At 42.5% G+C, this 27,969-nt stretch overlaps 2 protein-coding genes across 4 annotated transcripts in view; both read right to left on the reverse strand.

Moving 5' to 3' along the window:
• RIC8B (RIC8 guanine nucleotide exchange factor B) overlaps positions 1-18,141 on the reverse strand; it is a 33,348-nt gene extending 15,207 nt beyond the window's left edge. Inside the window, exons 1-4 of one of the 2 annotated variants that reach the window (XM_416305.8) lie at positions 18,023-18,141; positions 15,990-16,037; positions 4,850-5,458; positions 1,538-1,632 (exon numbers count right to left, since the gene is read on the reverse strand). In XM_416305.8, the coding sequence (XP_416305.3) occupies positions 1,538-1,632; positions 4,850-5,458; positions 15,990-16,037; positions 18,023-18,112 (842 nt within the window). In that variant the 5' untranslated portion in view covers positions 18,113-18,141. Of the gene's footprint in view, positions 1-1,537; positions 1,633-4,849; positions 5,459-15,989; positions 16,038-17,205 lie in introns of both variants that reach the window. The other variant, XM_046908932.1, reaches the window with a different exon arrangement.
• A 4,404-nt stretch (positions 18,142-22,545) lies between these two features.
• Positions 22,546-27,969, reverse strand: part of RFX4 (regulatory factor X4) — a 91,247-nt gene continuing 85,823 nt past the window's right edge. For both annotated transcript variants that reach the window (XM_004937813.5, XM_040702998.2), the window contains one exon: positions 22,546-23,933. In XM_004937813.5, coding sequence (XP_004937870.2) covers positions 23,661-23,933 — 273 coding nt within the window. In that variant the 3' untranslated portion in view covers positions 22,546-23,660. The remainder of the gene's footprint in view (positions 23,934-27,969) is intronic.

Genomic DNA, 27,969 nt, shown 5'->3' on the forward strand with positions numbered 1-27,969 from the left:
AATTATTCAGCTTCTACTGCAGCATGGAGCATTCCAAGACAAAATTCAGGTTCTGCAGATGGGCTGGAATATTTGAATCACAAAGTTCTAAACATGTGCTGTGCTACTCTAACACATTTTAAAAAAAACAACCTTGAGCATGTCATAAATCAACATCAAATATTACAGGCAGCAGTGCTACACTTGCACTCTTTCTTCTACCGACTTGAGCTGAAGCAACTAGCTAGAGTTGACTAACAGAGGGAGAAAGTTGTATTCCCAGCACAGCAGGAAAAGGCCAATGCAGTGGTATGCTGAATTTTATGGAGAAAGGGAGACAACTGAAGGAATAAGGCGGTGATTCATCCTCCCGCCTTCTGCTTCCCCTCCTCAGAACTGGGGGGAATTCTTGCCTTGATCTGGCACCTCCATAAGGAGGGATGCTCCATGTAAGTAGCATATCTATAAAACATTCCTTCTGACTGAAAAGAAGCAAAAAGACGACAGAAATCACACTAATACTACATTTTCTCCATTGCTGCTTACCTCTATCTATAAAGCCCTCTTTGGTCCTGATCTGCAAGTGTCTGCAAGGGGTAAACACAAGGACTTTCATAGAACACATCCTTTTGCGACAGCACAAGATAATTAAATTTTAGAAGGGTGATATATTTTACAGGGTAATTAGGTCAGTCTTGCACTCCTGGGCAAGGAAATATGGCATGTTTTCACGAGAAGAGCATCCACTGTACGATAATTCATCAAAATATCAGGCAATCTTTGCTGGCTGTACAAGGCGAAATGATAAAGATCTCTATCTTCCAGTAGCTGTGGAACTTACATGCATCTGTTCAATTTCCCCAGCAGTGGGAAACTCAGACACATCAGACCTTGCTTTAGGAAGATGAGAGACCAAAAATCCACCATAAGCAGCAGCACAGAGAAAACACTGACTGCCTTTTAGGACACACTCAGCACTAACTCGAGTCATGGCAACTACTGCAGCAGTCTCCTAAATTATTCCAAACCAGCCTGCAAAAACTGAGAAGGGCTCTGGATGTGGGATTTTAGCACTTGCCTACTAAGACCGTAAGAGTCTAAGAGCTTTCCAAGATATTAGTAAAGCTCATTTAACTCCTTCAAGACTGCTGGTTGCGAAGAACCACCAGACGTCAATAAGAACACCAAGTTTCGACTGAGTTATTGGAGGTAAATATAAAGAAAGCAGTTGGGTAGTGGGACTGAGGAGAAACACCCAGAACTGCAAGATGACTTACTTGGAACAGTTTCAAAGGAACTGATACTTGTACTACTTGCACTCTTGAACTACTGGAGATAAAAGTATCAATGTGTTACTTCCACTACCCATCAAAATTGCAGAAATTACATACAAAAACCTCACAATTTTCCATCAACTTCTATGCAAAACAAGAGTTGCATTCCACTATAAAATTACAAGTTTCATTGGTTCTCAGATTCCCACTTCAGATATCAGTGAAAGCGAATTATTTATTTTGTAATAATAACATAAGGAGATTGTCTCTGCAATTTTACCAACCTGTGCAACTCTTCAGTTTTGTCTTCAGTGGGGCCCGTGGTTAATAAGCAGTACCGAAGGATGGCAGCCATGTAACGAAATTGATGAGATTCATTCTATATAAATATAAATTATGAAGATATTTTTTCATTTTGAAGATTGCAAGTGAGGTTTTCAGGTCACTAGAATAATAAAAATTAAAAATGGAAAATACCTATTAGATCACAACATCCATCCCTGTCAATAAAAGGACTTCACCTTAGAGTTCACTTGAACACTTAATGCAATGTACTTTCATATGCTGGCCTTTTAATAAATGAGGCCTTTTAAAAGGCAAGGGGACCTTCTTCCAGCCAAATGAGTCCCCACTAATAGAAAACCCCGTTAGAACTATTTGCCCAATCCCATACAACTATTCCTAACATAACATTCCTATCTTCTTTTCTGTTTACACCCAGGACTGATGTCTCTTCATCAGTTTAGATTACATATGTTCTTTGCTCACTTCATTCTCACTCAGTGCTTTTGCTGCCAACAGTTTCATTCTCCCACCCAATGTTTCCTTTCTTAGCTCGCTTGCTTCTGTTCCCTTGACATTTTTCTACATTTCCTTAATAACTTCTCGACACTCAGCAACCTTATTTGCCCTACTTTTGCTCTCTTCAAACAGCACTTCCTTCCAATCTTTCACCACAGTGCAGTCACACAGAAGCGTGCCAGTAAACGTAATCACAAAACTGTGCCTATCATTGTCTCATCCTTTTTATTAGCTCTTCTTGGCATCCATCATATGTTCTTTGTGTATTTGCCTTCAAACAAAGCACCCCAATAACATCACATGTAACATCAGCATCCAAATCTGCCAAGTGTACCACCTGCAGCTCGTCTGGCTTTGCTACACTGAAATCATCTCCAGTCATTAAACACCGGTGTTTCAGATGGTTCTCTTCTCCTTATGCTGAGTTCCATTTAGCTTTCTACCCACACGCCCAACCTCTCTGGTCTCATTTCACTTTCCATCCTGCCTGTTTCTCAACTTTTCAAATTCTGCATCTTCAACCCCCTTAATTAACACGCTGTTTACTTTTCTTACAGATCATTAATATTTCCACAGGGATACTTGCTAAGCAGAACATCACCTAATATCTTGTAAAGAGTTTACAACTATCAAAGAGCTCTTTAATTTAAGGGTAGTTTGCTTTTAGGAACGTTTAGTGAGAACTTATTATATAAACTCCATTTCGAAACACGAAAGAAGTTTCTCCTGTCCCAGAATGACTTCAGCTCTCATCCAATAAGCCAACTTAATAAAAAGGATATTAATACCAAAATGTCTCAAAATCTGAAGGGAATTTTCCTGATAGTTGCTTGTGTGGGTTTTTCAAGGAGGAAAAGATCTGCGGGAGAAAGCCTCCCTTACACCAAAAGCAGGTGCCCAACGAAACCTCTCCAGGTAACACCACAACTGCCTACCTCCTCCCATCCATCCTTCTGCTGTAAGCTCAGTTTTTAATCTTAGAAATCTTGAGCAAATATACCAACTTTGAGATTGAGATTTCAAGAGGTGACTTCTCAAGAGGCCAACATGTAATATTGGCTCATTTTCCAGATTAATACCTGACATTATTTCCTCCACACAGAAGTCATGAATCACAAAGATGATTCTTAAATTCTTAAGCAGCAAAATATTCATATACATGATATACACTTGACTTTGATCATTCTTTTTGAATCAAGCCCTTACCTCCTGAAGGTAGTAATTAGTATTGTATTTGTTGTTCAGTACAATGCACTAAAATGAACAACTACATGTCTATTACTTGTCTATTTTAACCACCGTTACCTCCTACTTAGCATCACACACCACAGATTTACAACATCCAATGAAACGTTAACAAAACTGTTCTAGAGACAATATGATGTGGACTAAGAATGCCCTTTCATCTGTTTAATTCTATTATTCTTGTGCAGGTCTAAGTTTATAAACTCAAGGATACAACACAAAACAAGCATATTTGTCTGTGAGAAAAAAAATAGACCTGCTGTTGCCATAAAAAATAGAGAAATTCTATGAATAAGATAACAAAGTGTGTTTGGTTCTCATACGTGACCTAATCTTAAAAGGCCATGTTTAAATCCAAAACTGGAGCTGTGATGATGGGAGAAAAAGACATTCAAAACAGTATCTGCTTGTTTTTTCAGTTACGTGTGGCTAGAAATTACAGTTGATGGGCTTATCCTCAAGCCCAGAAAAACAGAAATAAAACTAGTGAAACTCCTCAGCTGTAATTGTTACTCTACTGCCACAGCCTACAATCTCAAGGGATGCAGCCAGCTGGTACAGCTACATTACAGAGTTTTTCCTAGCCAACTAATTACTGCTGAACAGTTTATTTTCTTTCAGAGGTCTTGGACTCTCATTAAACAGTCTTCCTTGACACATTCAAATGTATTTTGCATTTTTTTTGTTTGAAAACATACACTTCTAATTATTTCATTATAATATCCAAGCTGCTCTCCCATTAAACAGAAAACACATTGAAAAGACTTTTTTTTTTTTTTGCCTAAATAGGAATAAGAGCAGAAAAGCTATTTTTGCATTATAAGCAATGAGCATTAGAGACTCAACACCTCTTAAAACCCCAAGATCACAGAATGGCTTGGGTCGGTAGGGTCCTTAAAGCCAGCCCCAAGCCCCCTGCACGGGCAGGGCTGCCACCCAGCTGCCCAGGGCCCCATCCAACCTGGCCTTGAATGCCTCCATGGATGGGGCACCCACAGCTTCTCTGGGCAGCTGTGCCAGTGCCTCACCGCCCTCAACGTCAAGCATTTCTGCCTAACATCTAATCTAAATCTTCCTTCTTTTAGTTTGAAACTGTTTCCCCCTGTCCTATCACTGCAGTTCCTGGTAAAATGCTTCCTCATCTTTCACATAGACCCCCTTTAGGTAGGGGAAGGCCACAATGAAATCTCCCCAGAGCATTCTCATCTCCAGGCTAAACAAGCCCAGCCCCCTCAGCCTTTCTTCATAGGAGAGGTCCACCAACTCTCCAATCACTTCTGATCAATATATGGCAGAGTCAGTATTCAGAGGAATTTTCTCAGACTAGTTTTTCACATAGGAAAGCAACAACACCAATACAAAATTTCAGTAGTACCTCAGCTGCTGTACTGGAAAACACAGTCTAAATTCTATTAGAATGACAGGAGCAAAAATAAAGAATTAAAACCCTTGCTCTGGAGCTAGGACAAAAACTGCTGCTCGTGTTGGTTCTGGACCTTGCAGACTGAGCAAAACCCATTTAAAGAACAATCACTTCAACTAAACCTTACCTTACTGTGGACATTCCAGCTGTCAAGCGTTACATTAAAAAGAGCCTTCAGTGCCTCAATGGCACAATTTGTCTCTTGCAGAGATAAAGGCGGTCTGTCGCGGTCTTCCGCTGCTTTATATTCTTCTGTCCATCTTACATTCAGGGAACTTTCCAAAGCCTGAGTCAAAACTTGCACTCCTTGTAGTTCCTGCCGCAACTGCGATCTAATATCTGTGTGCAGAAGCGACAAGAGGAAGAGAAGACGCAAATCAAAGCATTTAATGTCACCAACCAGCTGTTGGTCCTTGCATTTTTTCAGAAGATTGCAGAGCATGGCTGCAAGATTCAGTTCCAAACTGAGCTTCTGTGCAACAGCACTATTAAAAATTATGTTACAGAGGCATTTTAAAGCTTCTACTATAACAGGAAATTCAGACACCCTCTCCAAAGGATCTTCCACAGTATCCAGCTTTGCTAGTCTCATGAGGATCTGCATGTTCCTCTTTGTGGTTACAGGCACTAGAACCTTCTTGTCCCTGGACAGAATCCGCAGTGCTTCCAGACAGGCAGTTTGACATGAGGTTTGTGTGTCTTTTTCCAGGATGTTCAGAATTCCCTCACATAGTTTCTAAGCAAAGACAAAAACAAACAAATGAAAACCTAATCAGTTTCATTTCAACATTGCTAGCAACACGTAAACAACGCCTGCTAAGCTCCTCGTTTCGAGTTTTCAGCTAACTTGATTTAGGAAAATAGGTATTCTATATTAGCTTTTCAAAATAGAAGCCATTGCAAAGGACCTCCAAAGATCACCAACAGCAGTCATCCTCACAGACTCATCCAAACACATCCAATGTTGGCAAAAGCGTTAAGTCCAAATGGTAGCACAGATGCCACCAACCACTGCCAGTTATATGGTTTTCTCAGTTTCAGGTGCGAAAACCTGAGAAGTGAGAATAAAAAGGCTAGAGAGAAGCGAAAGGTTTTAAAAAGATATTGAAGTAGAACAGCCACACCTCCAGGACCTGCAAAACTCTAAGTGGAGGTTGTTTCAGTCAAGAAACGGGGAAATGAAACCAAACCTAAATAACTGCCCCTATATACAAGTATTAGTACTTCGTTTGTACCATTTCAACACAATGTACCAACTTCTCTCATGTTAATCACGACTATCTTTGACACACAGGAACACAACAGGAGACTTTTTATTGGAATACTTAGGCTGTTTCACTGAAGCAATAAAACCACTGCTTTGTCAACACAACTTGCCCTTTAAGTTGAAATATTCACTGATACTTTACATAAGTGTGATTGTAGGGGTAAACAGAAAAATGCAGAAAATATACTTCCTAGAATCTCCAGGCCTAAACAACAATATCTGAATTAAACGAGAATCAACTTTCATATGACAGAAAGAAGCAATGAGAAAACCGGTCAGAAGGGAGACAAGACAGAAGATAGCGGCAAGCTGCACCAGGGAAGGTTCAGGCTGGGTGTTAGGAAATACTACTTCTCTGAAGGGGTGGTCAGGCACTGGGATGGGCTGCCCAGAGAGGTGGTGGAGTCACCGACCCTGGAGGTGCTCAAGGAACGTTTGGACGTTGTGTTGAGGGACATGATTTAGCAAGAACTGTTGGTGATGGGCGAATGGTTGGACTGGATGATCCTGTGGGTCTTTTCCAACCTTAGCGATTCTATGATTCTAAGAGACTGCTGGATGACAGAGGACTCCATAGAGCTTTTATTCCTTGCGTTCACTACAGTACCACTACGTATGCGTATAGTTACGAAGAAGCTCTCATGTAAGCGGCAATACAAATTGCACTGCACCTCATAGGACACAGTTCCTCCCTGCTTCTCACCTTCCAGCTTTCTATCTTGACCGCTGCCTTGAAAACTCCCAATGAAGCAGAGGAGCAACTGCCCCAAACAGCCCTGCTGCAGAAGTCATCTCAGGACCCAAAACTTGCACAATGGTTTCATGCAACATACATTTATATGAAAACAATCTAAGAGCCTGCAGGAATAGCAGTATTAGTAAAAAAGAAAAAATAATAGTGCTAAGGGAATAGTCTCTGAAATGTCACCTCTCACTGCCAGCAGAAAGATGGGGGGCATGGCACCCCATCACCCTGACACAAAGATCAAAGCAAACACTCTACTTGTGGCAAGCAGAGCCTCATTATCGCAATCACTATAACTAAAGCCAAAACAAAGGCGAAAGGTTGTCTAGAGCAAATCTAGAACAGATGCTCCAGAAGAATAAGGGATAAAAAAGCCCAACAAATCTCCAAGAGTGTTAAAAAGATATTCTGTAAACAAAGGCAGTATAATTGGAAGTGTGCTTGTCCTGGGGTGAAGCCTACCCAAAAGCACGTCCTAGCCAAACAAGGCCTTGATTCCATCCCGGCAGCTCTGACTGGCTCTAACCAGTAAGAGTTGGAAAAAAGGGGTGAGCTCCACCTCTTACTATTGCACAAGCAACATGACAATCCTTGGTTAGAGGTTTACAGAAACTGCATCTGACCACCCTATGGCAGCACAGGTCTGTACCACGTGAATTTCATGGGCAAATGCCTAGAACAGGATGCTAACCTAACTCTGCTCCCACAGAGCTGTACAGCCCTCTGACGTGAGCAGTTTGTGAGTCCTAATGTATCTGAAGGTGGCACCTTTGAGGTGTTTAAAAAAAAAAAAAGGAATAAAAACATTTAGGAAACAAGTGACCAGCTTAGACTCCCAGTCAATTTACCTGGACACAGCTCCATTTCTTACAAGAAATTAACTTTACTGTTAAAAGAATTTTCCACACAATTAACTTCACTCTGCATGCAGAAGTAACAGTCACAAAGTGTGTTTGATGTGATATGCAACAGGACTGAACAGACAGTTCAAAGAACTTCAGTAGGAAAAGGCCAGTTTATCCTGACTCCTGCCTAAGCACATTTCTATTAGGCTAAATAAATGCAGCACTACGAACTTACCTGATTTTTCACTACTAATGCTAGCATAAAATGACTGAAGGTTTCTGATGGGATTTCAAATAACAACGATCAACTCATAAACGATGTGATCCAAATCAACAGTCTTTGAAATTAAAGGGAGCTTCCAGCTGCTCTTGTTAGTAAGTTGTGCCCACCTGCTGCTAGGTAAGCATCACCACAAAATGCCAGAAGCACTGTGGGAGAGACCCCAAAGGGAACCAAACTCCCACTGATTCACCATGGGAGACAGAAGCCTTATCTCCCTCCATACATTTGAAGGCTACCCTTGCAATTTAATTAAAGGTTATAAAAACCATCACCTTATGGCTTCACATCTTCATGAAACTTAGCAGTAGAAGATTCTTACCTATGATTAATTTCAGTTATGTGATTAATTGTAATTAAGATAGATACTGAACTGAAAACAAAAGTGATATTTTGAGATTTAGTAACCTACTTAAAACTTGGGGGGAAAAAAAAATCTGTATGTTTGTATGGTACTTCATTTCCTACACATTCCTGAAGATTTGGCTGTATAAAAGATTCCACAATATAAGCAAGGATAGAGGTTCCTTTTAAAAGCAATACGCACTCTTATGCATACTGCATTAATAACTAAACCATGCCACACTTCAGTACAAGTTATGAAGCTTCCTAATCATTACAGCAATATTTTTTTTTAATATCTAAGACTCATGCATCAGAAATCTTACAAAACTCTCCAGAGTTAGACCCTAGCAAGCTACCAAGAGCAGTTTTAAATGAATGAGCATACAACCTCTTGCTTGCACTGCTTCTGGTATCAGAAAGTGAAACTGCTGGTTCACCCTAAGTGCCAATAGGTGTTTTGGAAAACTTAGAGGATCTGAAGCTGGTTGAAGAATTATTCATAGAAACTTCTGAAGCAAGGGAACAAAACTCACTCTGTTACTGAATTGCCCTGGAGACGACCAAAACCAAAAGCCACATACCACAGTTTCTGCTTTCCTGGTGTGAAGGTTGTGCAGATATGAGAAACAGAGAAGGAGAGAGCCACAAAAGCACAACCATCCTTTTCATTTCCTTCAGATGGTGCTTTCCCCCTTCCCCTCACCTCTTGCACATTAGCATGGCATAACCTAATGGGCACAGATGTTATTTACCTGGTTTGAAATGAAAGCAAGTGAAAGAATTCAACCAGTCAGGCACCTCCCCCCTTCCCATAATATATTATGACTGTTCATGTTTCAGGGGCTTGCTGCTATCCACTAAACTACAAGTCCAGCTTTTGCTACTTACAACTGTATTTTCAACTCTCAGAAAGTAGTTGCAACTTTCACAAGCCATGTTTTGCACACCTACATATAAACAAGGTAGCTGGTAGTCTTTTCAAACTTTTTTTTTTTTTTTACAGTTATAAAATACATTCACTACTCCAGAACTCAAAGAGTTCTCAGCTTCTGGGCTAATGGTAAGGCAACGAAAGAGCAACGCATGGAGCTCCTTTCGTCCATGCTGCAGCATAAGTAATATTTACACATTTTAGAACTTCACTGTGTGTTGAAGCACAAAGCCCAGAAACAGCCATTTGTCATCTTGTCTTGACAAGCAAGGCATTAATCCATTCTGCTCCTTTCTCCTGACAGCATAAACACTTGACGTTAAGAAGTAATGTGGTCCTACATAGAAAGCAACATCCTGAGATGCAGGATATCTGCGTTTTCTTTCTTGCTCAGCCATAGACCTACTATGTGGCTTTGGCCAAAGAACTACCATTGCTTTACCTCCACGTCACCATTTCTGTTTACAGGCTAATTATATCTTTTAAAGCAATCTCTGATAAGCAGAGGTACTTCTTATTGGGTGCTTATATTTTCCTGGCTCAATTTCAGTTAGCAACAATAGATGTTAATGAAAATTTGGGCACCTCACAATTTTGCTCTTTGGTCCCATGGTGCCTGGATGTGAGGCCCTTTTCCATCTCCTCTGTCTTTGAAGCAGACATCTATAAAGCGTGATTGACCTATTGCCATTTTTCTCAGCTCCCAAACCACTGAGCTTTGATGACGCTACGTCAGATGAATTTACTGTAGCTTCTCAGCATCAACAATGTGTTAGTGAGAAAATTAAACTATTTTCCTTTGTTTCTTCCCCTCAGGCAAACCATCCTCTTTACTCACTTGTGCCTTTGGATTAGAGCAGAAACAAAGCAATACAGTTTCCATCCTGGAAGTATCCAAATCCAAGCAACCAGTACTGCTTTATTGAATAAAAAAATGTAATTTAGATACAGATTATTCAATCCTATAGAAGTTGCAATTCAAAGGTGAAAGAGAACTCTGCTAAACATCACAGAAACGTAATGCTCTCATTGCTTATTTTCTATGCTTTTATATTGTAGTCTGCCATAGATTCTGGAAGTACCAGAAGAGGTACCCCAGAAGAGGTATGCTTATCACTCACATTTAAATTAAAGCAAGGGAAAAAAAAAAATGTTGCTTCTTCCCATTTTCCACTTTCCTCAGTAGCAGTGCACATTCCTAACAGAACTGCCAGAAGAGTCCATCGAGAATGAAAGTTCTACAGTAGCAGAACACAGAAAACGTGTCTGATTTTGTAGCATCTTCACTTATTTTCTGGTCAAGTGTTCTTAAGACTTCTTCATGTATTCCAAAGTATAAACACGTCCATCTTGACAGAACAGGAGGAGGCAATACCACATGTGGAGCAACACGAGCACAGCAGACTTACTTTATTCCTTATTTTCTAACCATACTTGTGAGGTTGAACTTAAAAACGTGACAATGTTAGTTTTTTAAGAACTGGACACAGAATGGAATTGGTCCTCCTCACCCTTCTTTGAGAGCTAAGAAATAAAAGTGACAGATACAGTAGTGAGTGTGTGCTTACCGTTTTAGCACTGGTGAAGCAGAAGCTGCAATGTCTTTGGCTTTAACAAGGATTATGAGGTCATAGCACACGATGTTCCCATTTTCCTAAATAAATGGCACGTGGCACCAAGTCATGCTTTCCTTCTCCTGCACTGACTGGAATCATTCTAGCTCACCTTCACCTTCTGACCCATGTTTTTCATAAGTTTCAAATCTCAGTTTAAGTTCTCTCTGAAGTTCAATAGAAGCACATTCTTGATTTAATTCAACCTACTTCTGCAGCTGTTGAGTGACAAAGATGTTCCCAAGCAAATGCATCTGCTCAACCGGTCACACAGCTCTGCTATTGCTAACCTCATTTGTATTGCTGTCTGTTCCTCAAACTTATCTTCTACTTTGCTATAAGCATGAAGATTCACAGCACCATCTACGCATGCAGATAAAAAACGTTAGCAGGAACTATGACAAACTGGAGGTGACTTTTCACAGCTGTAGGTCTGTGAAGCTCTCATTATTCAGAAGACTCCTTTAAAACAAAAGTGCTTCTCACGTAACACAAAATTATTTCATGGGTTTTGTTTTTTTTTGTTAAATTTTCACTAGACTGCAAAAAATAAGTGCTGGAGAGAAATGATGTCTTTGGCAAATCAGAGCTAAGATTTAAGGACCAGAGGGGCATAACATGGAATTGCTTAGTAAGAAGTTGGCTGATCATTTCTGCTAAGATGAGCAGCATTAAAATAATAAGCTACTCATTTTATTCTGCCATTACATTTCAGAGTCAGTCAACCAAGGCATTAAGAAAATAAGCTTAAGTGTATTTGAAATAGTTCAGTGTTTCATTTTCTCAGGAAGTCAGGACAGTATCATCTAATGCTTAGATCCAAACGTGTTGAATAAAGAGAGATCTAGATAACCACCTCTGAGAAGGCCATAACCAATTTTTGCCTGGCCTTTGCTGATAAGACTGCTGTGGGGGAGGGTGTACACTCATACTGCTTGGGGATTCAGTCTGCTTCACTTTGAAATCCCATCGTTCAGCCTGTGCTGACAGCAGGAGGTTGGCCCCTTTGGCAGAGGCTCAAGTTGTAGGTCTGAACATTTGAGCCCAGGCTGGGTGGCACTCCGTAAGTAAGGTCAGGAGTGTGCACTATAAACGGTGCTATCAAGAACCAAACCAGGTGTGTTCCTTCCATCCGTCACAGAGAGATGAAAGTTCTGTCCACTAAAGGTGGCTTTCAGTTTCAGATCCGTTATGCTCAAACTCAACCTGAGCAGTAAGTTATGAAAACACAAAGATATTGACTTGAGATTTATATGCCATGGGGCTGACCTAACATGGGAAGCTGGAGCCAGCTTTCTCATAACAGAAGAGCTGTCAAACAGATTATCAGCACTTCCATTCTGTTTTTGTAACGTGAAAACCGAGTGCTCTAAGTAATACCAGTGGTGAAGCAGACAAAATGTAAGAGGAAATATATAAATCATGAACACCCTATAATTCCAGGTAAGAATATAGCTCAGGAATAACGGTCTTACATTTAGCTGCTGCTTGCTTTTTCTTTTTTCTCCCCCTTTCGAATTCAGCATCTTCAGCCAATTTAAAAGCCAGCCTTGCTTACTACCTGGGACAGGTTAACTCTGCTCCATCACCCAGTGAAACGATGCTTAGCTCCTTCCAGCTGCATGCCCTGGTTAACCAGGAAGTCAGCGCTGGCAGAAGTTTCCAGGCCACAACAGCGCTGCAATTCTCTTGCCATTGTAGGTCAGCAAAGAGCACAAGAAAGCTACTACTCCACAAGCAGGATTTGGGCCTGTCAAGGTAGAAATGACAGAAAACAAAGCTAATCCTATTTACTCCACTATTTAAATGAAGAGAAAGTGGTTCTAAGGAAAACATTCCTTTTTGTATGAGGCCAAGCAGCAGTCACCCAGGATTCCTGCTGTACCACACACACACCAGGCCTGATACCCCCCTCCAGGATACCAGAAATGTACCTGCTGGAGCTCACAGGCCAACACAGAGACGCTCATCATTAAACAAAACATGACCAGGACAGGCTACAGCTCCTACCAGTACAAGATGGTAGAATACAAGCTTGTAGGGCCCGGTGGCTTTGTCCAGATAGATTTGCTCATCAAGCATGACAGCCTTGCCTCGTTCTGCCCACAAAAAGGGACAGCTCACTTTCCTGCAGGAGCTTAATATCACAAACTGGCTGCCGATTTAGCTAACGTACAGCCTAAAGCATCACATTCAACAGCCACGTCACAACCACACAGCCAAACAAAGCTTTTGCTGGCTGACCCATCCAGTCTCTGTAATCAAGTCATAATTCTGACCTTTCATATTTCACAGCATGTCACTGTACATGGGGTGTTGTTTCTCTAACAGCACCCACTATGAAACAGCATAAAGCTCAGCTGCACCCACACTGTACACAATCACATTACGGACAACCTTAAAAGCTTAAAACCACATCTGCAGCTGTGTGATGAGGCAGAGAAGAAGAAAAAAACCAAGCATGCACTGCACTGCTGTTTATCTTTTACTTGTACTCTTGCACTGCCCAGGAAGATTTACAACATCTGTTAGGCTTGCCAGAGTGAATAACTAAAAGAAAATTTAATCTTATGCACAAATAAACCAAATTCACAGAAAGAGACTGCAAACAAGCATGTACTGCTACTTTTGCTATTTAGCAAATTTCTGTCTGTATTCTCCCCGATAGCTGAACTTCAAGTCTAATACACGACTTTATTACGGATTGTGACCCTCCCCCTAAACTCTCTTCTGCTGCAATTATTTTAATAATTAATATTAATGATCTCTTTTAATTCCTATTGTTCTCTCGTTGCCACTTTCTCAACCTTTCTGGACACACTCTCCTCCTCGACGCAAAATAAGGTGGAAGGGGGTGATGAAGAATGAAGACAAACACATTAAGACAGTCAGATCAAGATCCCACCTGTGTTCTACAGATTAAAAACTAACGTGGTCTTGTCACCCACATTACCAAAGGTCAGCTTTGAGTAAAGCCAAACATTTGATAATTGCATGTATGCCTTCTGAAGCTTTAGGACCATACAGTTTTTCTGTGGCATCTCTTCAGAGGTCTTCGCTGTGGTTTAGCCCAGCAGGTAGCTAAACACCACAGAGCCACTCACTCACTCATACCCCCAGGTGGGATGAGGAAGAGAATGAGAAACAAAATAGAACTCATGGGTTGAGATAGAAGCCATTTACTAAGCCAGAAAAGAAAAACAGAAGTGGAAACGCAGTGATAATATATATAGCTGTAATGCACTTACCGTCCACCAACCAACAGCCAACAACAACACAACTGCCTACTCACCAGCAATACTGTGCCTCACCACCTGCCAACCAACCCCCAGGAGCCCCCAGCCATGTCCCCAGTCAACTCACCACAGCTTTAAGCCTTCCCCTTAATGTACTAGGGTGTGGAACGATCCCCTGCCTAATTCAGGCCACCTGCTCTGGCTGTGCTATTAACTCGATTTCAGCTGAAACCGAATATTTTTATCATCTGCTTTTTAGAGAACGATGAGGGTGGATTCAACAACAACAACACAACCATGCAGCTTTTCATTACCATGCACGTACAACCAAAAGCTGCCTTACTCCTATGTGACCAATGCACTTCGTTAAAGGTACTTTTAATCAAGAAAGTAACAGTACAAAAACAAACTTATGCAAGAAAACCATTGTTTAGTGCAGGACTGTTAAGCCCGTTTACTGTCTTGAATATTCCTTGATGACCTGTGTTGAACCTTAAATTAATGTCACAGAGAGAACAACAATTTGCCCCCAAAATGGGCAAGAATGTAGCCAACTGAAGTTAAAATTCTATCAAGTGCTTTCAGAGTACATCTTATCAAACCAGAAACCCTAACCAACTACAGCAACAGGCTTAGGGCACTGAATAAAACATTACTGACCTCTATGCCCACCTCTACAATGCTAAGCTTACAAACACACAGGCTTGACAGTTTTGTCATACTGGCTATTGCTCAACTATAGCATTCAGTATTGATCGAAACTTCCAAAAGTAGACGTGTTGCCCATAAAAATCCTGCTGTAACTCTGCATATAACACAGATCTAAATCCAAACCAAGAAAGCGACACACACACCAACAGTGAAAAAAATATCAAATCTCATTAAGTCTGTAACAGCTGTTCTATAACATACAGCATGAAAAGACACTTTCAGGGAGCTCCCAAGTTTGCGAAACAAACCTATTCCATAGGAACACTGTGGGGAAGACTTCTACACAACATTTGTTCTTGTTTTACTTCAATTTACCAGAGACAACAGCAGCACATACTGCAGTTCACAGAACTTTCCGTCCTGCTTTTGTGTTGAACCACACACTTGAAGGCCTTTTGTAGCTTGACTTCATTCTTGGGCACGAGATATTCGTATCACAAAGAACTGTAGCCTAGGATTGCTGCATGCGTGGCTCATGGTCTTGGAAATGCAAAGGACAGAAAGACCATCTTACCATCTCACTCATTTCTACCAAAGAAATGATTCAAGACTTGAAAATATTTAGATTCTGCACAAAAATTGTGGAGTGAATCAATGCGTGTCCAACTGGAGACGCGCCACTCTAACAGAAACACTAATTCTGAAATAAACTTAAAGCTTGAAATCAAAGCAGAGGAAGTATATAACCTCATTCACTCATCAACATTTTACAAACAAATATAGAAATCAGTCCAGAAATCTAATTCGACAGAAAAAAAAAGGGGGTTGTCATTACATATTATGACATAAAGATAACAGGGGGTGGCAGTCAAGGGCAGTTGAAGCCTTAATCACAAAGATGCGCATGAATCCCATGGGAGCTGTTAGGCCCTGACACACCTGCACAGCTCCAAGCTACAAAACAAACATTTCCCACCTCGGCAGCCTCACTCACTCAGCGTGTGTTCTGATGATGACAGCTTCCCTTGGGGGAGCACTCTTCTGCAGCACTGTCTCCCTTACAGCTTCACAGCTCTATGCTTATCTCCTCATCTCAGCACCTACTACTCACCTATCTAACGTACACAGGAAATACTGGGATAGTGCTACCTACTGAAAGGAAAGAACACAAAAACGTCTTGCAAAATTTTTGTATCTTTATTTTTCTTCCACCAAATGTGGACTTCAGGAAATTACTTATGGGATTCTCCGTTACTACTTTATTTGAGACAGGGATTTTTGCTGGAGTTTTTGTTTCCCTTTGTTGTGTTTCTAAGCAGAGCACAAATGGAATTCAACAGCCTATTTTACTTACCTTTCTTTTATCTTCATCTGCTGGATCAAATCTGAAAACGGCTCGATTCTGTTCAAAAAAGAAATTACATTTGTTATGCACAAACATCAGCTGGTAAGTTACAAAACTTTCAAGGTCTGATTAAAACCAGTCTCAGCTAAAGAGAGCAGCCATGTCAACCAGCGTGCTTTTCCCACTCCACCCAACAGCAAAGGATTCACAAGTGTCTCTGACCAACAGCTTCAGTTACCTTGCTGCTGGTGCAAAACAGTAGTAATATGAGTTAATGACATTGAAGAACTTCTAAGCTAAGGGTGGCAGGAATCACTGAATTGCTTGGGTTGGAAGGGACCCCAAGGATCATCAAGCTCCAACCCCCCGCCACAGGCAGGGCCACCATCCTCTCCATTTAATACTAGACCAGGCTGCCTAGGGCCCCATCCAACCTGGCCTTGAACACCTCCAGGGATGGGGCATCCACATGCCAGCACCTCACCACTCTCACAGGAAAGAACTTCCCTCTGACATCCAGTCTAAATCTTCCCTCCTTAAGCTTAAAACCATTCCCCTTTGTCCTATCGCTATCTACCCAAGTAAAAAGTTTATTACTGTCCTTTTTTATAATCCCCTCTTAAATACTGGAAGGCTGCAGAGGTCTTCCTGCAGCCCTCTCTGAACAAGCCCAGCTCCCTGAGCCTGTCTTTGTAGGAGAGGTGCTTCAGCCCTAAATGAGCTCAGCACCACCAGCAAACCACACAAATTCAGGAAGATGCAAATCAAGGACATCTAACAGGGACTGTTGAACAGATAACCAAGAGAAGATTAACAAGAGAGGAATAATAAGAGAAGGAACAGAGATTTGGAATAATCATTGCAAATGGGCCAGGTGTGCTCTCCTGTCGAGTTCTCTCAGCTTTTCTATAGCACCCTGCACCTTAAAACTACATTTACCACTCCTCTTCAGTGAAAGCATAGACTAAGAAACAGAAGGAAGACCTGGAATCTGGAGTACTCCGCCCAGTCTTTGCTGACCTCCCCCCAGTAATCTATCTGAGCCATTTACACTGCACAGAAATAGACGTGGGAAGCATTAAGGCAAAACTCTGAACAACAAACACAGTAAGTGAAACGTCGTGCTGAGATCCACTTCAAAAGAAGCACTGAGCCACACACGTAACTCTAGCAGTCTGCTTAAAAAGCCAGAAATCCCTGAGCAGAAAAGTGTGCCAGCTCTCACCGTCCTTGAGAATTCCACCTAAGCCTAAAAACTCATTTGGGGAAGCTCCCGTGAAGGCACGGCGCACAGAGCAGCAAGCACAAGAAGCGATGCGTGCACACACACGCTTTCTAACAACACATTTAACACAGGGTCATTTCAGAGAGTGGACACAGGAGACTGAAGGTTCCTTAGAAGTCAAAGAGCTAAAGCAGGAGCCCGGCGGACTCCAGATAGCAGCCCTTCAGAGGCAGCACCCTTTGGATGCTGCAGTCTCCACCTTTGGACTTCACGCAGTAATACACCAACCCACGTGAGATTTTTCCCCTCACCTCAGCGACGGGAATGACAGAAACGCAGAATGGCTTGGATTGAAAGGGACCTCGAGGATCACCAATTTCCAACCCCCCCCCCCCCCCGCCGCATGCAGGGAATCTCGAACAAAAAACCGTTCGTTCCTGTAACGAAGCCCTGAATTCCGGCAGACTCCCAGCTCCACACTGCTGCGTTCGGATCGCACCCAGAGCCAAACCCCGCGCCGGCAGCGGGTAGGTGGGAGGCCGCCCGGCACAGCCCTGCCCGAGGGCGGCTCAGCCCCCCGCACAGCAGCGGGAACGGGCCGGGGGAGCGCAGCACTGGACCGAGGCACTCCGGGGCTGTCCCTGAGCCTCTGCCGAGGGCTACGTGCCGGCAGGCCGCAGGACAGCCCTCACGACAGCCCTCACGCCGCACGTACAGTGGAAAAGCAGAGCGAGACAGCAGCTCCGGTGGGCAGAGCTCCGGGGCGTGGCAGCGGGAACCACCCGGCTCCCTCCTTCCCCCCCCCCCATCCCGTTACCTCCTCGTTGTACCGCAGCAGAGCCCGCTCCGCAGCCTCGGCGGCGGCGCCGTGCCCCTCCACGGCCTCCAGCACCGCGCCCAGCTCCATGGCCGCCGACGCCGGCAGCCGCCGCGCCCGACCTCCTGCCCCGCGCCCCCTGACGCGACGTGACGTAACGCTACGCAATGTGACGCGACGCTCCCCGTGGAAACCGTTCTGACTGGCAGGCAGTGCCCGAACGCTATTGGCCGCTAGGAGTGGGCGCCCGCACCCCGGCGCCCTCCTATTGGCTGCTTTCCTTCTCTCTCCGCCCAGTCCCTAGGAGAGGACTACGGCTCCCGGCATGCTAAGCGAGGTGGTGCTGCGTGCGCGGAGGGCTTTGTGCCGCGCGGCATGATGGGTATTGTAGTCCGCAGTGGGCAGCCCGCACGGCGGCTGGTGAGAAGGGCGGTGGAGCGAGATATAGATGTGGGTTGGAGACCCGTAGGCCCCCCGGTTATCCAGCGACACAAGGACACCCTGACACTTAGCCTCCTCGCTAGGCTTGTCCTAATCCTCCCTGCTTCTGTGCTACCTGCCCCTCTAGTGCTACAAAGCAAATAACCTGCTCCAGTGTGGGCACATGCCTTCCCGCAATGTTCAGGCACAGCGCTCACACCGAGCATTTCATGGCGCCTCTGCTGCACCTGTTCCATGCTCAGGGGTGGCTGCTCTGGTGCATGATGGCTTCAGGGCAGCCTCTCTGCATGAGGATAGCAGGGCCCCATTACCCATCTGCCCTGTGCAAAATGGCGCCTGCTGCCAGTCTGAGCCCACAGGCTGAGTGTTCCTGGGCCACTGCAGGGCAAAGTGTCTGTCTGGTCCCTGAAGTGGGGCTTCATGATAACATTTGGGAGCAAAACAAAACCCATATGAGATGGCAGACCAGGGCAGTGCACCCCCTGGGGTTTGTAGGCCCACACACCACAAGGCCCATGCATCCCTTCTGTGAGACAGCACGACTACCTTCCCCAAACCACCTGTCTGCCCTTTCATAGGGGTTTAATATACTCTCTATAGGGTGTTCACGTGGGTGTGAGCAGGCAGAAGGTGTGGGGTTGAGATCCCAGTGTCTCCCCAGTGTTGGGTTTTGCTCTTGAGATCTGGGAGGGCAGAGTGGGCCAACACCACATGCTGGGTGAGAAGTCTGCAGTGTCAGCTCACAGGTTGGCTACATCTCTACAGAGCACTACAAGACTCCAGGTTTAAGCTACAGTTAAGAAGATGGGGCTTATTTCCATCCTCAAAATGCCCTATTGTCAAAATCCACTGTTTGGATAGCTGAAAGTAATATACTGAAGTTAACAATAAAACTTCACCATAATAAAACTGTGTCTGTATTATATACCTGTGCTGGTCTGTAAACACCTGTATGTGTCTAAGATGCAGAGCTGTACTAGGATCTGAATATTCTGGTTAGGGCTTCTTTCTTCAGTGGGTTGATCTGAGATGCAAAAACAGAGTCTTTGGACTGCAAGGAGTAGCAAAATCCAATTTGAAGTGTGCATCCTTTTTTTTTTTTTTTTTTTTTTTTTTTTTTTTTTTTTTGAAGCAAGACCATGTGTATATTAATGCAGCTTCTGGAAGAAACATAGTCAAAATAGTCCTTTGCTTGTTTGATTTACTTTTCTCTTACAAAGCATAAGCCTGCTTAGATTTACCTCACAGCACAGTAAAATACTCATTTCATCTGTACATGGTCAATTGGAATCTTTTTACTTATTAAAAAAAAAAAACTAAAAAATAAAGGCTAAAAAACTGTTACTGAACCTTTAAAGGCACATTGTTATTCATCATTGCTGCATTTTGGTTTCCACTTTAGGCAGCATATGAAGGATTAGGATTTCAGTGAAAGAGGGGGACGGAATAAATTGCATCGTCTACCAAAGAACTGCCAGACCTTTTCAGATGAGTGCATACCATGAGCCCTTCCCATGTTAGTCAGCTTTATCTAAACCTTCCAAAGCAATGTCTGCCCCTGAATTTCATGGGTTTCAGGGTCAGTCACAACAGAATTGTGAGGCTGGGGAGGTCAGAGGCCATTTTTGTCAAAGGGTAGTGACCTTAGCAGCAAGAGGTAGCCTGACAAAAACAGGATTCATGCCTGTGAATGGAGTTCTCACTGCTCTTCCCCCGCTGAGTCTTTTTTCTATCTGGTAATGAAAAATCTTGAAGAACTGTAGTGGATTTTTATATGCATACGTACATACATGTTTGTGTGTATATAGCTATATAAATACACAGATATGTTACATATGTTAGTTGTGCTATAATACATCTTATATTGTATTTCTTACATATATATTCTTATATATTTTAGACTATGAAAAAATAAAATAATGCATGAACATGTTAGAAAATGTGAGAAGAGAGAAGACTAGCAAAGAGAAAAAGAAGAGAAAAAGAAAAAAGAGAAAGAGAAAGAAAGAATAAGAAAGAGGAAGGAAGTAAGAAAGGAAGGGAAAGGGGAAGGCGAAGGGGAAGGGGAAGGGGGAGGAGAGGGAAGGGGAAGGGGAAGGGATGTACTAGGATGATTTAAGAGATTCCTGCCCATAACCAACCATTCTACCCAGAGGTTATCATCCTCTCTTGAGCCACCACACTTCACAGCCTGGTACGTACCCCTGTGACCTGAAAGCTGTGATGGTTTATATTAATATGATGGGCTCTGACCTGCAGTGGTCAAGGAGGGGGCCTGCTTTCCCTTGCAGAGCTGCTGACACAGATGGTGATGGTGACCTTTGTAGAGCTGTGCTCGGTGATCTATATATTGCTCCACATGAATGTCCAGTTTAAATTTCAAAGCCCTCCTGAAGAAATTGTTCAAAGGTAGCTGAAAGCATATGTTCAGTCTCCTGTGGCATCCAATGTATATTTTTAAAGAAAGACTGCAGGGGTCCTTTTGCAAAAGATTTAAAAAATCCAAGCTCTGACTGATAGTGAAAAGGACAGTTCTAAGGGTCTTTCTTGATTACAGAACTTTGATGCTGCTGCTGTTGGTCAGAATTCCCTTTCCCAGCACTTCTCACACAGTGGTACAGTTCTCCACTCATAAATCCTGTATTATTTCTGGTACTGACACATGTTCAGTATCCACCCTTCTTCCTGAACAACCTCCCTGACAATCTCCAATGCTCTTCAAGGCAAGGTAACTGAGTTCCAGCTTTTGAGTTCATGGTAACTCCTGCCCACAAATGTCTCATCAATACATCCAGTTCTTGAAGAGACCACGGCAGGCCGTGGTCAGCAGTCCTTCAGGTAACTGGAGATTAATGGAGTGTTCCAATGATAGGAAATAAATGAAGGCATCGCTGTGGGTTTGTTGGATGTGAAGCAATGCAGAGATTTGGAATTCATTTAGGAAGAGAAAGTGGATTTTTTTCATTATAGCGACTGCCTTTTCCATATTCATTTCTCACAGTCCTGACGAGGCAGGTATTTCTTTGCTTGTTAATAATTAATAGGCCAGAATCAGTGCTTTGATTCAAGCACCTTCAGTAAAAAAATGCAAAGCAGGACTTCGGTCTCAAGCACAATAAAACTCTAGCTGCTAAAGACAGGCTGTTAAATCCTCCCCACGACTTACCTTTTTCATGTGTGGACAATTTTGCCTGAAGGTAGCTTGAATGAGATTAAATAAATGAGTTATCCTAGACACAATCTCTCCTGTCCTGCCCTCACTTAATGAAAGTGAAGAGTGAATGTATATTAGGTAATATCACCAGGTTACATGAGGAAAATTTCAAAAGGTCTGTGACACCTAGGAAACAAGATTTTCATCGGGTACCTAACAGTGGAGGTAGGCTCCTGCTATGTTTCTGACAACCCTACCAGGACCTTGACTGAATGTTTAAGAGCCTGAACAGTTGCTAAACCTGGCCTGGAACACCCACTGTCCCTCAATTCTTGAAGATTTCCGATTCATTCCCATAGTTACTTTCCAGCCCAAATGCTCACTAGCTTGCTGGCTGGTTGAATACACAGTTTCTGAGCATTTTGCAACTTTATTTGATCGTCTAAGGAAGACGAAATTTCCTATTTCCGGTATTCCAGTGGCAACATCTTTGTTATAAGTTACAGTAAAGAAAATAAAACAGCATATCTTACCTGCCTGTGTGAATATCCAGACATAGGTAAGCAACAGTAGCAGGACACAAACCAAACAATATAAAGTCATCAGCTGGCAAACGGAGTGGAGTTGCCCGTAGCTGGAAGCACAGGTGGAGGACTGCTCACTTCCTGTTGGTTATACACGTTCACAAGTCATTTGCTGGATAAAAAAATACATTATCACTTGCAGGATTTTTTGAAGGTTTGCAGCTTCTGTATGTAAGTAAATTTAAATGGTGTCTATTCAATTTCAAGATCTTTATTTGAGCATGAAAATCCCTCATATATCTTGCACAACTGTACAAACACTTATGTCCATTTTAGGCATAAATGTGGTTATTATCAGACTGAGTGCTATCAAAGATTTTATTTACAAAACAATTGCTAAAATGTCTGATGTCATATCTCCATTTATTTATTTCTTACCCATAGGGTAATAAGTCCACCACAGTTGCTTGGTGCATTTTATAATACAGAAGAAAAAGCTATGTTAATAAAATCTAACAAAAACTCACAAATAGCTACAAATCCGACAGAAAATGTCTAAGAAAAGTTCTCCCCAAAATACAATACATTTTTCCACACATACACAGTACAGAATAAGTTCAAAGGCACAGCTTTGAATTTTGCTTTTGTAGAAGTTATCACCACATGAAGGAATCGAGGGAGTATTTTCATGTCTGTCAATAGGTAATCCAATGAATATTCGTGTTTGCATTGTCTTTTTTACATAATTGCTTCATATCATCACATTTAACATATGTGGCTCTGAATCCAATATCTTCCCAGTCCCCAAGTCCATCCTTAACGTTGTCATTACTGACCAGAGAAGTTAGATTTTTTTCCAGATTGTGCAAACTTAACACAAATACATATACAATAATAGTCAAATTAAGGCAGTGGATAATTCAATGCTACATGTGTTTTCTTCTCTTTTGTAAAGTTACTGGATCAACAGAAAGGTGCATCAATATACAAAGTTAGGTGTAAACTGAAATCTACACAACACATGTCCTTTAAGGAGCCAGGTAGAAGAAGTGATGCGAACAGATGATGACTTGGCAGAATGGTTTTTAAGAAATGCACTGAAAGCCTAAAAGAAGAACAGATGTCAGAGTTCTGCTGAGAGTGAATTTCCTGTCTTTAACACAAATCATAAATAGATCCCATTCCAGTACTTTTTTTGTAAGACTCATTAATGTTTGTCAATAAGAGGGGGGGGAATGGCTCACTGACATTGACATCACACAGGGTTGGCCCACATGCCGGAATTAGAAAAGGCACAGGTTGGCCTAAAAAGATGTCTAGAATAGCACAAAAATGTTTTTCGGCTACAGGAACATTCAGTCACACTGGTCTGCAATCTGCCCACGTTATGAACTACATTTATCTTCCCAGGATCTTTTCCATCTTCGCCTCCCTTCAGGAATGTCCATGTGAAGTCCCACATACTATCAAGTTTGTACAGCTCTGTTAAGAATACGGGCTTCACCGATACCAGTCATTTTCATTTAGCCCAACCTGTGGTGGCTTCCCCATTGATGTAGGCGAAGCCAGGAAAGTGTTGCATGTGCTCATATTCGGAATTTCTGCGCGTAGTCAGAGGGGTGTACATGTCACTAGAATTGCCGTATCTTGTGGAGTGCATGGGTGGGCTCGTGTAGCAGGAGTTCGCAGCCGGCACCTCCGGCCAGCGAGGAGTCACTGGTGTGGGATGCAGCCTTGGAGTACTGCTCATCAAACAGGGCTCCATTCTTGATGTTGGGCTGTTGAAAGGGTACTACAACAAAGGAGAAAAATGAAGAATTATTTACCACATACTTAATTTTAAAGTAAGGGCTGGTGCTGAGAGCTGGTGGTATCACATAACCTTGTTTAGCATAAACAAAACTGTATGATTGAGCAGCCCTCCAAAACCTTTATGATACTGAAGGTAGAATATCGTATAACAAGTGCCTGAAGTCGAAGCAAAGTATGAGAGGGAGTCTTGCAAAGGAGTCACAAAGTTTCCCCCTCCCTGAAGGCATTCAAGTCCAGGCTGGATGGGGCTTTGAGCAACCTGGTCTAGAGGGAGGTGTCCCTGCCTATAGCCGGGGGTTGGAACTTAAAGGTCCCTTCCAACCCTAACCATACAATGATTCTACGATTTAAACATTGAAGAGCAAGCTACTGGCAGGTATATCTGGCAGCAGAACAATAAATTGAATTTGTCTAATATTTTCCTCACAACTGAGAAAGTTGCTATTCAGTAAAAACAAAACAAAACAAAATAAAAAACAGCATTAATTGTTCTGAGTCCTGGTCATTCAAATAGCTTTTGAGGGAGGAGAGCAAAAGTATCTTTATTACTGGAAAGGTGCCTTCCATTTCAAATGTTCACAAGCCACCCTGCCAGTTTCTGGAAAAGAATACTATGGTCTGGCCTCAGAGTGGGCAGCTAATTGGAGAACTTACAAAAAGAGGCATGCAGAAGAAGAATCTCTCTATTCCCCAGCTGTTCGCAGTGACAGTTGGAAACTAGAAACCAAAGAAGTTTGACAAATGCCTCCCACTAAGGAGAAGATGTGCTGAGGATAAGGATAAGCAAGAAAACAGAGAACAGCATTTGCTCCCTGTAGCCACAGGCTGCCCAACCAAGAGGAAGAAAACTGTGCTTATAAGTGTTTGCTTTACATGTATTTATTTATTGCTGTCTTAAAAGAGTGGATCATCTGTGTGCTCTGCTTAAGAAATAGCTTTCCCCACTTTGCCCTCATATTATCCATCTGCATTGCAGAGATGGTGAGGATCCCTGTTCCCATTGACCAGCTGTGTACCTTCAGATCTTCTACTTTTTATACCTGCTAGGCAAGATGGTTTCTAGGTGCCCCAGATGGACACAGTGAACATGGCAGAACGGCGGTGAATGGATCCATATAGACAGGGCCGCACCTTTTACACAAAAGGTGTTGTGATTTTAAGTTTCATTCATATTGGATGTTTGAAACTGTGACATTTCCTTGACTAGAAGCTGTCACCAGAGTAGGACTGCCACCTCTCCTGCGTCTGACTCTTAGAAAACTTGCAAAATGCATGCTAAATCTTCGTACAGCTGGGGACTGTAAAGCTACTTCGCCACGTTTTGGGTGGCTGTGGGAAGAGCTGCTGGAGTTGTTCAACAGAGGGAGATGGCAGCGATTCCCAAGGGGTCTCATTACATTACTCCACTGCTGGATGCGGGTGGCATTAATCAGTTGCATATGTGGGTCCCCGAGGCAATTACAGCAGTGTCTCCATGAGGAGTTTCTGCTGACTCCCTTCAGACCGCAGCCAAGAAGGCAGCCCTGCCTTGGCAAATGTACTTGAACAGCTCAAAAGCCACATGCTGGCCACTCCTAATTAAGTAGGAGAAAGAGAAGACTATTTTTGGCCAATACACTGCAGTTTGCGATTTAGCATATTCCACTGTGTCCCGCAGAGACAGACCAGTTAGCAGATGAGAGGGAAGAGATCAAAGTTGTCCGCTGCATTATTTAGCATATACAGCACATCACCTGTGCAATCAGCTGCTGAAAAAGGCTAGTAAATGGCAGCACCGTACCGGCATGTCAGAGCTACAACTAGAACTGCTAATACAGCTATCAGTATAAGCTATATTGGCAACTCTGTCAACATGTCTGTACAAGATCATCTAAATTTCCACCTTCACCCCACTGAGAGACTTTTCAGTAGAAAAATTCGACAGAGCTTAGGTACTGACTGCAGAAAGCTTTATATTCCCTTCCAGAAGAATCAGTTTTCATACTTCTTGGGTTTTTAGAACCTTCTGCACAACGGAAGACTTGCCAGTATCCAGCAACAATGAAACTCAAGCTTCCTGGTTTGACATAAGGAGATTTGAATTTAGGATCATGGCTCTCTTTTTTAACTCAACATAATAAAGACAGACACTCTGTCAAGAAACAACCAACTTGCAAGTATTCTAAATAAGCATAAGGTTCCAGAAGAAGTTGAATAATTTTCATATTTTATCTCCTGGAAGAATAGTTAATGGATTTAGAATGCAGACATGAACAGGCAATATGTTGAAGTCACTGTCATGCTTATGCCTGCTGACCGCCTTCATCTCAACATCCTGATGAACAAAGCTTCTGCCATTACAAATTCAGAGAGAACAATCTGTCACGTGGTTTGCTATAGCTTCAGAGTCCAATTTGTCTCACCTAACTTTAGCTGTCAAAAAATCAGGCATCTAATAACAGTGAGTCATCTGTGTTCTGTCTGCAGCCTCCAGGAGAGTTTATCAAACCTCGATTTGTGAAACCTAAGTATTTAGAACAACAGATGAGTGATCCTTAGAAGATGGCTCTTTCCTTCCTCCCGCAGCCCATTAATTAGGTTATATTAGTGTATTAGGTTGACCTGTGTTAAATAAAAGTCCCTTTTTCATAGCTGTTGACTCCATATGCTGTTTTTCCTGGCAGGTCTCATATGCTGGGAAATGTTCAACTGTGTACAAAATGTTTTGAGATGGTAGATGGCAGGAGCCAAGACCAGGACCTATTACTGGGGGGTGGGGATCGGGAAACAAAAACCAACACAACAAAACACACCATACAAAACAATACATTTCTTCTTTTCTGAATGTCATCTGTGGAGGTGCAAGATGTGGGCCAAGTTAGAAACACACTGCTTTGACTTCAGTAGTGTTTTACTTGAAAACAATTGTCATGATCTTTGCTTTCCTAACCCACTGATCTATACCTCAAATCACTGAATTTTTGTATTAAGTAGTATATTTAGAAAGAGATTAATCTATACTTATTCCATACTACATCAATGATTCTCTCATCTCTTCCCAATACAACAACTGATTTGATTGGCCCTGTTAACCGTAACAGAATGCTTTGCTCTCCTGACCTGGTGCAATTTTCCCTTGATGTGACTTTCAGAATAGAGGAATTACTTGCTTTCACGCCCCCTGGGCTTACATTTACTGCTTATATTTTCTGGGGCTTTTATTTGCTTATATTTTGTAGACTGTGAAACTTCAATATATCTGCAAAACAAACAAAATGAATGGTGGGGATGTGCTGGATCTCCTAGCTGTAGATCACTTTATGTGGGGAAGCAACCTAATGTCTTCTAGGTAGTTTGGACACACAAAAACTGTGCTGTTTTGGGATTGAAACCTTGGCTCCCAGAATGAACTTCAGGATGCAGTGAAAGGAAAGATAATCCCCTTCCTATTTGCAGTCAAGAGACCATGCTGAGGCTTCTGGAAGGCAGAGGTAATGGCTGTGCATAAGGGGACAGGATACAGTGCTCTGCTTTTCCCCCTCATCAGGCTCACCCGATGCAGCTGTGTTTATGAGTGTGTCATGAATGTAAAAGGAATAATTGCTTGAAAATAACATGGACTCTAAATATCTAGGATTTTACAATAAATTCTGTTATGACTGAATGCAAGACGGAAAGTTTTGTAATGGTAGGTCAGCTAATCGCAAATGAGTCAGTGACTTCTTTTTCCCTACAGTGAAGAGACTATTGAAAGACAATATTTTTAAAGTACTCATTGGCCCCTGCCTGACTATTAACTCACCCAATGAAGCATCTATTCAGCCTTGTTGGAGTGTCCAAAGCATCGCCATCTGGGCGGATGCCTGCCCATGCTGCCTGAATCACCTTTCACACCCTACATCCGGTTTAATGAAGAGTGCTTAAGCATGCTGAACTCCAAACACTGGGGCCTAGTGATCTTTGCCAGATATAAAAGCGACATTTGTTGGAGGGCTCTTGACAGGAAATTACCATTTTCTGGGCTAACTCACACTTGC

Source organism: Gallus gallus, chromosome 1, assembly GCF_016699485.2.
Source record: "Gallus gallus isolate bGalGal1 chromosome 1, bGalGal1.mat.broiler.GRCg7b, whole genome shotgun sequence".
In the NCBI taxonomy this organism is placed as follows: Eukaryota; Metazoa; Chordata; class Aves; order Galliformes; family Phasianidae; genus Gallus; species Gallus gallus.